We start from the raw sequence: 14,209 nt of genomic DNA, 5'->3' as shown, positions 1-14,209 counted from the left end.
TTTTTTTTCAACATTGTTTCGCGGTTATGGACTGACCAATCTACACATTTCGTGCTTGTGCGGTTCTTGAGGTTGGCTGGCCTTATAAAGCCTGTTGCATTGAAGGACAGCTAAAAGCCCCTATGGAAGGGTGCTTTTAAAAGGATACTCCACCGTTTTCTTCATAGTCCCCAATTTGCCTAAAAACTTGCTAAACACACCAACAAACATCGCTGAAATAGTAACCCAAATATTTGGACAAAATAACTTTTTGTCTCTAAGTTACAAAATTTACAATTTTGGTCCCCATGGTGTTATTCAAAGTGAAAAGCTCTAACGGCAACATTGAAAAAGTGACGTCATGGGTAGGCAGGGGTTCACTCTTTGGGCTGTAGGCTTTGTTCCCAATTGATTACAAACAGTTTTATGGTGTCAAATGAATGTTGTGAAGGTCACGAAACAAATGCTCGGCATAGTTTGTTTTTAGACTACCCGCCCGAACCGCAAGCCGGCCCGGCCCACCTGTGACGTCGCGGCAATGAAAAGCGCGGGGTATATTCGAATCTTGGTTTTGGCGTCATTTTCATTGACTGATTTCACAATAACTATTCTGAATTTCGCAATACTAAATAGCATACCGGAAAGAGTAAAGGACGGCGATTTCGAAAATATATAGTTAGTTGGGGTTGCTCAAAAAATCGCCGGAGCTCCCATTTAAATTCACTTTAGTGTACCAAATATTCATAGCCTCTTGCCACGGTATGCAAAGAAGTGAGAGCGATAGCTGTTACTGTGCAAAGTAACAGCCTCTTTTATCAAGTATCCACTCTCTATTTACTCAGTCGCACACAACACAGCCTTGTGGTCACTGAAGTATGAGTCCCTGCCTAAGTGGTGGGTTGCTTTACATCTGATAGTACACGCAAATTAAGCTCTACACTGAGAAATATTTAGTGATTTTTTTCTTCCAATTGTAGCAGTATAGAAGATACTGCCGGCTGCCAAAAGCCAAGCGCAAGAGCCTTTGCCCGGCGTCAAGGGGCACTGTACGCACAAGCTCACGTGGAACAAAGTTTTCTTCTTGGTACAATGCCAACGTGCGCATGCAATTGGGAAGTCCCTATAACAGCTGTTGCTGCAAAAAGTAAAAAATCAGTATACCTATGGTGTATTCCTTATTACTTTTCTGCCAAGAAATGCCGTGCCCCCCCATATCGTACCTCCCTGAAGGGCAGCCTGGAGATGTAGTGCAGGGCCTTGAGGTAGTCCCTGCAGTTCTCCAGCTGGATGTGGAGGTAGAGGTCGTCGCAACCGTGCTTCTCCGCCAGGTACAGGGCCTGGCTAAAGTAGCCCGCCTGCCGGCACACCCGGATGGCCGTCTCCACGTCAAAGTCAATAGCACGTCCTTCCGTCTGAAAAGGATAGGGAGGGCGAGCAAAAACACAAAATTAGTATGAGACACTTACCCTCTCCAGTCTAGTGAAGCCTTGAGGGTTGGACACTCTTACGATGAGGGAAAGCAAAGCTGCACACTGTAAATGATTTCTGTATGCTTTGACAGTAAAGGTAAACAGTGCGGGTAAGGCAACAATGGATGAAGGGACAAACACAAGGACTAAGCACTGGTCCTTTTACGTGTGCCCTCGTTCATCCTTGTTTTGTTTGCAATGTTTATCTCTAGTCTCAACCCAATGAACCAAGAAGTTCAACCCGAAGGTTTGATGTTTCTGCAGACTCACCACTTGGCACACATAACCCTGGCTGCTGTGCTTGCAACGTCTCCTAAGCTTGGTGAGACTGAAGGGTGCAGAAATGCCGTGGCCACTAGCACAGGGGTTCTCAAACTCTTTGGTCTCGAGGAACACCCACTATCTGCCTTAAATAAACCAAAATACTCTCTAATCCTCCTGGCATTATTGCAAGAAAGAAGTTCAAGGGCATACAGACTTTGTTAACAACAATGCATTCCTTGGGCCTCAGGAGTGTTTTGCTTACACTAGAGGGTTGCATAATACATCAATCAGGTATCGTAAGAGAGGCTTATCAAAACTGAGAGAACAATTCACTGGGAAGTAGGGCCAACAAAAAGAATTTGTGTGCTTGAAAAGTCCCTGAAGGCACTCTGGGTAACACCTGGATTCTTAGAAGCTCTGTAAAGAACCCAAGCACTAGCGAATTGTAGTTTGCAAAACCTACTTTTTACTTACAATACTTCTTGGAATGTGTAAAAAGCTAGGTGATCAAAAAGTTGGGTTCTTTAGAAACCACTACACTGGAAGGCATTAATATAACCACCATTGAATAAACGTGTTAAAGACCCCGCAAGCTAGAAGAAGTACTATTTCACCAACCAAATGCCACGAAGTCCTGCAGATAGTATGAGCCTTTTATGAACAAAGTCCACACATCTACAGAGCAAGGAAACCGCCAGTGATTGCTGTTTACGGAAAAAGACCAACATGGTAAAGCACTGATAACAATGAAAGCCCAGTGCAGATTGCATTTCCGTGCAGAATGCTATCAGTGTGCAATCATTCGCTGCAATACTTTTGTAAATGACGACCATAGGCCTTGGTGTGCCTTGCAGAAAAGTAGACACAGTGAAAACTCATACAGTAGAATCTCGATGATACGATCACGGTTCATCCAAATTTCGGTGTGACACGAATTTTTCGAAATCCTCGGCCAAAGTCCCTCAAGACCAATGTGTTATGTTTCGGGATAGTCCGAATGCTTCATCAGGCAACGGCGGATCATACGAACAATGATCGACAACATTTACAGATCCTTTAGGGAGGCATCACTCCACCCCGTCAACCGTAGCCGCTGTGTGTTTTTTTTTTGTTTATTTTTTGCCGTTTTTTTTACATATGCGTTGCAATCACAATAACCGCGGCCCGTGGCTGCATTCCAAAACTCAGAACATACCCATATCGCACCGTTGCTGCACTATCTGTGTTGTCACGTGATTCGAATTTAGATTGCTGGAATAACTCGCATTTACCTACTCCAGGGTTGCCGCTTTATTTTTATCATCACGTGATAAACGAGTTTTAGCAAATCCCAGTTGCTCCCAGTCACTCGAGTGAACACGACAAACGACATTCGGAATCGGCGTTGATGACGTGAACGTCAACGAGCAAGCAGCCTTTGTTTTCGCACGCACGTGCATGTCTGTCCAGCTTCATGCGATTTCCATCAATGAACTTTCAGGAGGATATCCCTCATCCTGCCTCGTCTGTCCAGTGTGAGTTGCGACCTGAACATGTCTTGCAAAAGAAAATCGCTGTCCTTCAAAGAGAAGCTCGAAATTCTGAGGAAAGTAGACGAGGACCCTAAAAGAAAATGCAAGGATTTGGCGAAGGAGCTAGGTCTGGCACCATCGACCCTTTGCACCATCGTGGGTCAACGAGAGCAGATAATGAAAAACGCCCAGCATTTTGACGTTATGTGAAACAAGCGAAGACTGCACAACACAAGAAGCTTGAAAAGGTACTGTTAACGTGGTAGGAAGTGAACACGGCGAGCGTTAACATTGATGAAAAGGTGCTGAGAGAAAAAGCCGACGACATCAGGCTCTCGCTCAGCATTGAGAACTTCCATGCATCGGGCGGTTGGATGCATCGTTTTAAAGCTAGACATGGCTTGGCGTATAGACGAGTCTGCGGCGAAGGCAAGGAAGTGGATGAATCTGTTGTCACTTTCTGGATGACCAACACTCTCCCGTCGCTTATTGCAGGTTACGAAGCCCGCAATATATTCAACGCTGATGAGGCGGGCGTCTTCATCAATGTACAACCAGAGAAGAGCTTTTGCGTCAAGGGAAGACTTTCAAGGGCGGACAGAAGAGCAAGCAGAGAGTGACCGTTCTTTTTTGTTGTAATGCCGACGGCTCGGAAAAGATAAGGGTTACCATCATCAACAGATTCGAGAAGCCGAGGTGTTTTAAAGGGACAGGCCGTTTGCCCTGTGTTTTTAAGGCAAACAAGAAGTCTTGGATGACGGGAGCCTTTTTTCAAGAATTTCTCACGTACCTTGACAACAAAATGTTGTGCCAGGGAAGGAAGATCCTACTGTTCCTCGACCAGTGCGCCGCCCACCCGAAACAAGTTAGCCTAAAAATGTTAGTGTGGTGTTTCTACCAGCTAACACAACAAGCTACCTCCAGCCACTAGACGCCGGCATAATTCGGAACGTAAAGTGCCATTTCAAGGGGCTTCTGTGGTGCGGTGTCTGCTCGCCAAGATAGAACGGCAAGACGAGGAGCTTCAAATAAGCCTGCTGGACGCTTTGCACTTCCTCTTCGTGTCCTGGGACTGTTACTGCAGAAGCTGCTCCTCCGAAGCCAAAAGAAAACTTGACAATTCAGGACTGGGACCTACTTCGTGCCGAGGAATCTTCCGTCGATTTCATTACCGCGGATGACAACCTTGCGACTTGCAGATTAAGAACTGTTGAGGAAATCATTGACGAAGTGACAGCACCCCAAGGGGAGGCTAGTCGCAGAGATGATGATGACGTAACTAACAACGAGCAACCGCCGAAGACTGCTAAAACATTGCATGCCCTCGACATGCTACGGCGCATAGTAACGACACAGGCGCATATTTTTACACGTTCCAAAACTGTCTCCTGGTTCATGTTGAAAAAAAGAAGACTCAGAAGAACATTACTGACTTCTTTGGCCGGGAGTGTGCCCAATGAATGGCAAGTAGCCCCTGCTTTGCTTTCATATACTTACGTGACTTGTTTTTCGTTCATACGAATTTCGGATTATGCGAATATTTTCCGCGATCCCTCAAGATTCGTATCCTAAAGATTCTACTGTACTATGTACCTGAAGCACCTTACGGTAGCATTAACCTAAATGTAATAAATTTGGTTTTATGATGAGACAGAAATATTTAAACAATGTCTAAGCTGGCTGTGCCTACAGCATTTGAGTCAGGCTAGCTTTGAGGCATGGCAGACATGCATGCTTCTAAGCTCAATTAAATATACTGGTTCAATCTCCATCAACGCAGCAGCTAGCTGCTGCAATGATGCGAGCACAATAATATACAGTCACGAGTGAAAAGTTTGTCAGCACCATTGTGATGCTGCAAGCTCTTGCAGCCGGAGAATCCTAATGCTGCCAATGGGGGATCTGTGCTTCACAAGGAATACAGTGGCTCCCAACCTGAGGTTCTCGAGGGGATCTCTCTCGCAATATCCTCAGACAGGTCTGGTCTGTAGTACTATACAATGACATACTCCAGTGGTTCTCAAATGGGGGTCCGCGGACCCTTTTTGGTCCGCAAAGGTACTCTAGGGGTCCGCGAAGCCCAGCATCATCAGTCAAGCCCGAAAATAAAAGTTGTTTTTTTCTCAGATTGTGAATAAACGTTCCAATTTTTGGGCGAGTTTTCTCGTATATATGTCAGTAAGAGAAGTCTACTTCACACTAGCCCTCACTTATATCAGTTTATTAAATCACTATCATAGTTAACCTATACTTTCCCTTCCCCTCACCATGAACGGGATCCTCCATCATCTCCGCCGATCCACAAGGGGTCCGCGAAACATCAATGGCTGAGAACCACTGACATACTCAATGCTACATGCAATAACAATACTCCCACAATCAAAGAAGACTAATTGAAAAAGTTACAATTGCTGTTAAAAGGGTTAAAAGAAAAGCCTCAACATTTTTATCAACTTTTCGTTGTCCCAATAGTAAGTTTTAAAATAGTGTATCCAAAGAAGTAGCGTCATCGTCCTGCATCCATCCAAAAATCGGTCTGGGCGTGGCGACGACACCATTCTAAAACTCGCTAATAACATTTCAAGCAAAAACTTTGCAACACAACACACAAACAGTTCAACCGAAATATGTCTATATCTCTCGTTCCCTCTTTTCCTGCCAACTTCTCTTCACCATTTTTTTTATAAGAAAACATTCTTTTTGCTTGAGAACTCAATGATTGATTGATTGATTACGGGCTTTATGGCGCAAAGCTACTATGGCCATACTGCGCCAAGCTTGTTTAGTTGGGACATACTCAAGTCTTTTTTATATGAATTATCGAAAAGAGGTTCATATGACAAGGTTAAAATTCATAGAGTTAAAATTACAACTCTAGTAGAAAGCCGGTTTTTCTTAAGTAATTTATGATACAATCAAATGGTACTATAGGAGTCTCGCCAATTAGCAGCGCTGGGTGAAAAGGAATCTGGTGGGAAAAACACTCGGGGAAATGTGTACGTCGTTCTTGCTCAAGCCCTGGGCACAGCCAGAAAATGTGTAAAATTGTCAAACGCTCCCCACATTCATCACACAGGGGTGGGGCTTCCCCCCTGAGCAGATGTTTATGGGTGAGGAAGGAATGTCCAATTCTAAGACGACACAAAAGAACTTCAAGGCGGCGGGTTTTGTGGGATGCACTCTCCCATATACCAAGAGCTGGTTTAATCCTGTGAAGTTTGTTTTCGCATTCCAGACTCCACTCCGATTGCCATAGCCGGAAAACTGATGATTTCACCAAGGGCTTCATGTCTTGAAATGGAATCTGTGAGGTGGTTGGCAGTAGGTGCTTAGAGCTCGTGGCCAATTCGTCTGCTCTTTCATTACCTAGGATCCCCACATGGCTAGGCACCCAGCAGAATTTTATGTCTCGGCCAAGCCGCAGACCACATTGTACCTTAGATCGGACAAGTTGTGCCAGTCTATTTTTACTTCCCTTTATTGAGCAAAGTGTGGTGAGCACACTTTGAGAGTCCACGAATAAAATAGATTTCATTGTCTTGCTGATGAGGATATATTCCAAGGCCATCAACACTGCATAGAGCTCTGCCGTGTAAATACTTGCACATTCCTTGAGACGCTGAACCTTACTGAAACCTTCAGAGTAAACTGCTGATCCTACAAAATGCGATGATTTAGCACCATCGGTATAAAATTGGGAGTAGTTATCATACTTCTTCTGCACCTCAAGAAATTCTTGTTGAATCACCACAGGGGGGACGTTACGTTTGTTAAATCTAGTAAAATACCAATCACAAAAGACGGGCAACGTACTCCACGGAGCTTCATTTTCACCCTTCTGCAAAAGGTCGGTCTCGTCAAGGGTGAGGTCAAGAGATGTACAAATGCCCTCAAGGCGAAGACTTAAAGGCGGTACAACCCTGGGCTTATGTTCGAAAAGACGAGCAAACCGAGAATGTTGCAAGGCACCATAAGTTGGGTGATTTGGATAGGACAAAATTCTGGAAGCATAAGTCACAGCAAGATAACGTCGTCTGTGCCTAAGTGACATCTGATTAGATTCAGCGTACAAGCTAGGAATGGGCGATGTGCGGAAGGCACCTGTAGCGAGCCTTAAACCGAGATGATGCACAGGATCCAACATTTTAAGTGCAGAAGGCCTCGCTGAGTCGTAAACTATAGCACCATAGTCCAGACGTGACCGGATAAGGGAGTTGTACAGGCGTAGCAGACATATTCTGTCGGATCCCCATGACTTGTGCGCTAAGACTTTAAGAATATTAGCTGATTTAAGGCACTTCTTCTTCAGGTTCTTCAGGTGGGAAACGAAGTTTAACTTTTTATCAAACGTTATGCCCAAAAATTTATGCTCCGTTTTTACACTAATAGGAACCCTGTTTAGTGTCAGTTCTGGATCTAGAAACAGCCCCCGACGCAGAGAAAATGGCACGCAGATAGTCTTCTCAGCTGAAAACTTAAACCCATTTTCGTCAGCCCACTTACTAATTCTGTTGATGGTAAGCTGCAGTTGCCGCTCACAGCTAGACAAATTACAAGAAGAGGCCGAGATGTGAATATCATCCACGTAGAGGGAGTATGAAACGGAAGGTGGAATTACCTTTGACAACGAGTTTATCTTTACGGCAAACAAGGAGACACTCAGTACACCTCCTTGCGGAACACCATTTTCCTGGACATACTGGTCGGATAGTGTGGTGCCGAGTCGAACTTGAAAGGAGCGACCTGTCAGAAAACTGCTTATACACCGCAACATGCGACCACGCACCCCAGAGGCATATAAATCATGAAGGATACCATACCGCCATGTCGTATCATATGCTTTCTCCAGGTCGAAGAAAACAGAGACACAATGTTGCCTATTTATGAAAGCTTCACGTATTGTTGTTTCCAGGCGGACTATGTGGTCCAAAGTAGAGCGCCCTTCTCGAAAACCACATTGGTTATTAGCAAAGAAGTGGTTATGCTCCAAAATATAAATTAACCGCCTATTAATGAGGCGTTCAAAGGTTTTGCCAAGGCAACTCGTTAACGCGATTGGACGATAACTACGGGGGTCCGAAGGGTCCTTCCCAGCTTTCAGCAAAGGAATTACATGCGCCTGTTTCCACATTTGAGGAAAGTAGCCTGCTTCCCACAGATAGTTAAAAAAATCTAGTAGTGTGTTGAGCGATTCTCGAGACAGTTGACGGCGCATTTCATAGTGGATTCCATCAGGGCCCGGAGCCGACCTCTTCTTGGAGCCCAGAGCCACCTCTAGTTCTTGCATTGTAAAAGGAGTGTTGTATGGCTCAGAGCTACAACCGGACATGGGTATACGGTGACATTCTGCATTTGCTTTAAAACGTTTAAATTCCGTCCGATAATTTCGGGAGCTGGAAACATTCTCGAAGTGCTGTCCAAGCACATTAGCAACATCTTTCAGCGAGTTAGCAGGGGAGCTAAATAGAGGAACAACAAAGCAACGGTAATCCCCTTTGATTTTTTTGTACCTATCCCAAACTTCCTTCTCTGAGACAAAACTATTTAGGGAGGAAATATACCTGGTCCAGGACTTCCACTTAGCTTTTCTCATAGTCCATCGGGCCTTTGCTTTTAGTCTTTTAAATTCTATCTTATTTGAAGGAGTAGGGTACCTCCGAAAGGTGTCCCATGCCCTATGCTGCTTTTTCCTTGCGGTGGCACAGTCTTCATTCCACCAAGGCCTACACCTCTTGGGTAAATTTTCGGAGGTGCGAGGAATGGCGTCTTGGGCGGCACTTATGATTTGCTCCGTAACATACACTGTCGCTTCTTCAGGTGACAAATTTGCTAGAACTGACAGGTCAAGCACTGCATCAAGTTTAAAGAGTGCCCAGTCGGCTTTGTCCAGTTTCCACCTAGGGGTTCGTTTTAAAATAGACGGCAGAGGAACGAGGCTTTCAATTACAACCGGGAAATGATCACTCCCAAAAGGGTTCTTTAAAACCTTCCAAGAAAAGCAGGGAAGTAATGAAGGTGATGAAATGGAGAGGTCGATGGATGTGAAGCAATTATGAGTGGAACTATAAAACGTTGGTTCTTTCTTATTTAAAAGACATACGTCTGAGGACAATAAAAATCTTTCTACAACAGCGCCACGAGAGTCAAGGCGCTTACTGCCCCACATGGGACTGTGAGCATTAAAATCACCACAAATTAAAAAAGGCGTTGGGAGTTGCTGAACCAATCCTTGAAGTTCATGAAGATGCAGTTGACGATGAGGTGGCAAATACAAGGACACAACCGTAATGAGACGATCAGCAAGAACACGTACCGCAACAGCTTCTAGTGATGTACGCAAAGGAACTTCCACACATGCTATGCCACTCCGTACAACAATGGCAACACCACCTGAAGAGTGGTCTGAATCCCGATCCTTTCTAAAAACGCGGCGACGATTAAAAACATTTGTATGGGTGTTGTTAAGATATGTCTCCTGCAAGCACACAGCAATGGGCTGTAGCTCATCCAGAAAGAAATGAATGTCATCAATATTTTGCAGAAGACTTCTACAGTTCCACTGTATAAAACTATATGAGTTCATGTTAAAAACGGTTTAAAGTAACAACACAAGAAAAAAGGAAACCTGCCCTAAGTGCCCTGGGGCGGTTTGGGTGGGGTTACTCGCGGATTGAGCTTTTTCTGGGATGACTTTTTAATAAGCCTTGCGTCATCAGGTGGGACCGAACAAGGGGGAGGAGGTTCACCAAGTTCCATCCGCTCCTCCTCAGGCGGAACGGCTGAGGGAGCAGCTGGTACGGGCACCTCCTTACATGTCGAGGCCTCTCCTAAAGCCTTAAAACGAAAACTACCCTCCTTCTTCTTGGGAGGGGTCCGAGTGACCAAGGCAGGCACATCGTTCGATGGCCCGTCCTTTAGAATGGAAGAGGCACTAGTGCCTTCTCCCTGAGGCTGGTGTTGCCGCCTCTCCTCTTGTCTCCCATCCATTGGCACAGAGGCATCTCTTGCCTCTGCACCATCTGGAGGCCCCTGTGGTTTCTTCGGTTCCAACGACAAACGGAGTCGTGGAGCGAATCTTTGTGAGGCAGGGGGAGGTGGTGGAATCACCAGGTCATTAGGACAGACCTGGATTCCTACCGAAGACTTTGATGGCACACCCCCTGCACGTGCCACCAAAGAGTAAGAACCCTTCTGCAGGAAGGAGAATCGCTTCCTGGCTTCGGGGAATGAGATGTTCTCTTTCACTTTGAGTGTTATAATTTCTTTTTCTTGTTTCCATTTTTTGCACGATCGGGAATAAGCAGGGTGAGGTTCACCACAGTTGATACAGCAAGGTGCATTAGAGCAATTCTCTGCAGGGTGATCATTTTTGCCACACTTGGCACATGTTGTCTTCCCACGGCAGCTCTGGGCGCTATGGCCATATCTCTGGCAATGAAAGCAACGCTGAGGGTTTGGCACATATGGCCGTACTCTACAGTTCAGATATCCGGCTTTCACTGATTCCGGAAGCGCCCTCAGCTCAAAAGTCAGAATGACATGCTTTGTCTTCACCTCTTGGCCGTCCCGTCGAAAAGAAATTCGTTTGGCAGCAATGACTCCTTGGTCATGAAGGCCATCGACAATTTCATCTTCGGGGGATTCTAGCAGGTCATCTTCTGATATTACGCCTTTTATAGTGTTCAAAGTGCGGTGGGGTGATACAGTAACCCTGTAGTCAGACACCACGTTGAGTGCCAGCAGGTCTAAGCTTTGTTGAGCGGTTACAACTTCAACGAGGAGATCTCCAGATGGCATTTTTTTTGCTTTAAAATTTTTTCCGATTACAGATTCAAGAGTCTTAGAGACCAGGAACGGGGATAACTTGGATAAAGGTTTTTCCGTTTCGGAATGCATGACGAGAAATCGGGGAAACTTCTCCACGGGTGCAAATGCTTCTCTGACGTGTACTTCGGTCCGGACCCTTTTCAGGGCCCGATCAGGTTTTTGGTTTAGTTTAGAACCCATAAGAAATGGGAAGGCGTTCGGCATCTGTAGCGCACCACCCACCACGGAGCCCAACATGGGGATAGGTAATGCGCCATAGCAATAAGGGTTTTGCTGACGACATTACGCTATCAGTGCTACCAAGACACTATAACCTAGTGTGGGTCCAGACAAGAGGTCTATTGCCACCCAAGGTTAGCCCTTGCCGCCAAAGAGGGAAGAAAAAGGAGCAAGAGAAATGAGAAGGAAAAGAAGGAAACAGGACAGGTAAAAGTGAAAGATCGGAGGGGATAGTAGAAGAAAAGGCGACTAGACTGAATCATCCTGGCCGGGCCTTACCAGGACTCCCGTCTACGAGAAGCAGGGGCCGAAGTGGTGTATTGCCTCACCCGGGGGGCCCCGAAGGGTCCAAACCTACCCCGGGATCGGCTCAACCACCAGGATGCCCTTTTCTTCGGACACGGGAAAGCCACGCACAGCCAGACGTGGGCGGGCGAACCCGCATGGCTCGGGGTCCGTGGAGACGCCACTCTCCAAACACCTGCTTTCACAGGTGCCCCCTGCGGGGGCGTGAGAACTCAAGGTTGCAGAATTGCACCCACCATGATAAACTGCGTGAGCTTGTCGTTCTCGTCCAGCCTGATGTAGCAGTTGAGGAGCAGGGTGGTGTGGTCCTCAGAGGCTGCGCCCTTCCTGTGCAACTCTTGCAGGTACTCCGTCAGGTTGTTGATGCGCTGTGCATCCAGAAACTGCATAGGGAACAAGAACGACAAGAAGCATCAGAGTCACTGTCCTCCTTTCCCAAGTGTGTTCCTTTGGAATGGGTTCTCGCTTGCCAAGCCTTTCCTCCCCACTTTTAAAAAAAGGCTTACACTCTATTTATTGGTACAAAAATACATAGTACTATAAATGCCAGTGTTGGATAAAGTACCGTGCTTGCACGATTCTAACGCACGCCCGATTCTTACACGCAGGCAAATTTATCTCCCAGATATTAAAAAATTTAATTGCTGCCGATTCTACCACGCAGGTAAAATAATGGACTTTGAACACGTACCTCATAGAACCAATTTTATGAAACGCACGCCAATACACAAAAATAAATACCATGCACAAGTCGCCGTTGTCGTAATCTGGCAAGCTTTCGTCTTCCTTCAGAAAGCTTGCCGCGTGCTCGATTGCAACCGAGCGTCGTCTGGCACCTCGAGAACTCAAAGCAAAACAAACGCGCAACTTCGTAGCAAAACGAACTAACAATGTTCAACGCAAGCGCGCAAACGGGAACTAAATCGTGTGCTCGCCCACGGAAAAAACAAAGCAGACAGGCCTAAGGACGTAAGGAGACAGGCCCGGGAGCAGACGGCGCACCTTTCGCCAGCGCGGGAACGGAAAGGAGGAAAGGAGAAAAAGAGCGGAGGGGCGCGTTTCGGACAATAGCAGGGGCGCTAGGCGCCGCACGTGGTCTGACGTACGGGCACCTTGCTAGCCGGCCAATGAGTGATCGCGATTGGGGCCTCTGAAACCCACGGAATGCGGACATTCCCCGATGTTGTCGCGATAACGAATGGCATGGGGACGTAGGGAAAATAAGCGGCTTTCCAACAAGACCAAGGTGGCCGCAATCCGACGAGCGATTGCGAAACGCGCGAGGCGCAAAGTTCCACTTGTTTTCATTGAACTTGCTATGTTAGGGCTCTGTGGAGGCATCGTAATTATAATTTTTTTCATGCTTAGATATTGAATTTGACATTGAAACTTTGCAGGCAGGTACCTTAGACTATATTTAATCCAAAAATGTTGGTTTTGAAAAACGTGAAATTTCACATTTTTCAACCATTTCAACCACCTTAAAGGAGTAGGGAAACGAAATTTCAGCGCTCATTTTCTAGCTTGAATGTGTTGCATGTTGCACCCTAACCTCAAAAACACCAGTCTTCCGTTGAAAGGCACAAGAAAATTAATTTTAAAGCTAAATAAATAATTTTTCAATGTGCACTTGGTGGATGCATGCGGAGCCTATTTGGGAGGTAGTCTAGCAACATTGTGGAATCTGCTACGTAGTCGTGACGTAGCAGATTCCTTTGGAGCAGCGCCGCCCTTTGGAATTTCAACATTTTTCTTCTTTGCTTTCCTCCTAGCTCAACTCACAAATCGCGCAATGTACCAAATGGTCCAAGAAGACGAACAGAAAGGACTCCCCTCTTTCTCGGACCCTCGTTCGTGCAACCGGAAACAGTCATTCTCCCTTTAGAAGATTAGCCCGTCGCTCAAAACTCAAACAAAAGTTGCTTTCCCCACCCCATTCAGCCCTAAGCTGACAGTGTTGTGGAAGCTACGTGCTCCTTGGGCCAGCAACACGCTCGTCACCCCACGGGACTTCGAACGGCTCGGTTGTAACGCACTGACGCTATTGACACCACCACAATGCTGACAACGCCACCAAGGGCAAAGCTCATAATCACGCCTGCCTTGCTACTCCACAAACGCGGGAAATCTTTTTTTTCTGTTTTTGCTGGTGCCGGATATCTCATGACGCATCGCGCTCTCCGTTCGCTTCCCTTCGAGCTCTTGCTCGAGTGCACAGTTTGGAACAAAAAATATAGCCAGTCGTTCAAAATACAAACGTGCGATTATCGTTTACGGTTATTATCTGTCATACTTGACTCATTTCTGAACGAAATTTGAATATTTCAATTTTTGTTTCCGTACCCCTTTAAAGGGGTCGTGCAACAATTTTAAGATTAAAAGAATTTGCATCTCGTCATTTTTACATCATTTATTGTGTCCCAGAGGAAAACATCTTCATTAAAAAATGTCACGATTCCGCTGCATAATCGCAAAGCAAAAGTCGAGCTTTTTCCCCCACCTGAAGCCGCAAGTGGCAGCCGGAGGAACTATGGCGAAAAGATTACGTGACCTTACTCGGCTCTAAGCTGCAGCATAACGCCCGCTAATGGCAGCAGAGAGAGGGAGAGGAAGCGTCCTCCGAGAGAGCACACG

The 14,209-nt window shown here is 46.1% G+C and overlaps 1 protein-coding gene across 1 annotated transcript in view; it reads right to left on the bottom strand.

Moving 5' to 3' along the window:
• LOC115328380 (vacuolar protein sorting-associated protein 11 homolog) overlaps window positions 1-14,209 on the bottom strand; it is a 60,735-nt gene that overhangs the window by 20,440 nt on the left and 26,086 nt on the right. Inside the window, exons 15-16 of the mRNA XM_029989577.4 lie at window positions 11,812-11,958; window positions 1,200-1,391 (exon numbers count right to left, since the gene is read on the bottom strand). Coding sequence (XP_029845437.1) covers window positions 1,200-1,391; window positions 11,812-11,958 — 339 coding nt within the window. The remainder of the gene's footprint in view (window positions 1-1,199; window positions 1,392-11,811; window positions 11,959-14,209) is intronic.

Source organism: Ixodes scapularis, unplaced genomic scaffold (genome assembly GCF_016920785.2).
Source record: "Ixodes scapularis isolate PalLabHiFi unplaced genomic scaffold, ASM1692078v2 PGA_scaffold1__304_contigs__length_218370807, whole genome shotgun sequence".
Classification (NCBI taxonomy): domain Eukaryota; kingdom Metazoa; phylum Arthropoda; class Arachnida; order Ixodida; family Ixodidae; genus Ixodes; species Ixodes scapularis.
This window is presented reverse-complemented; position numbering and strand designations above follow the sequence as displayed.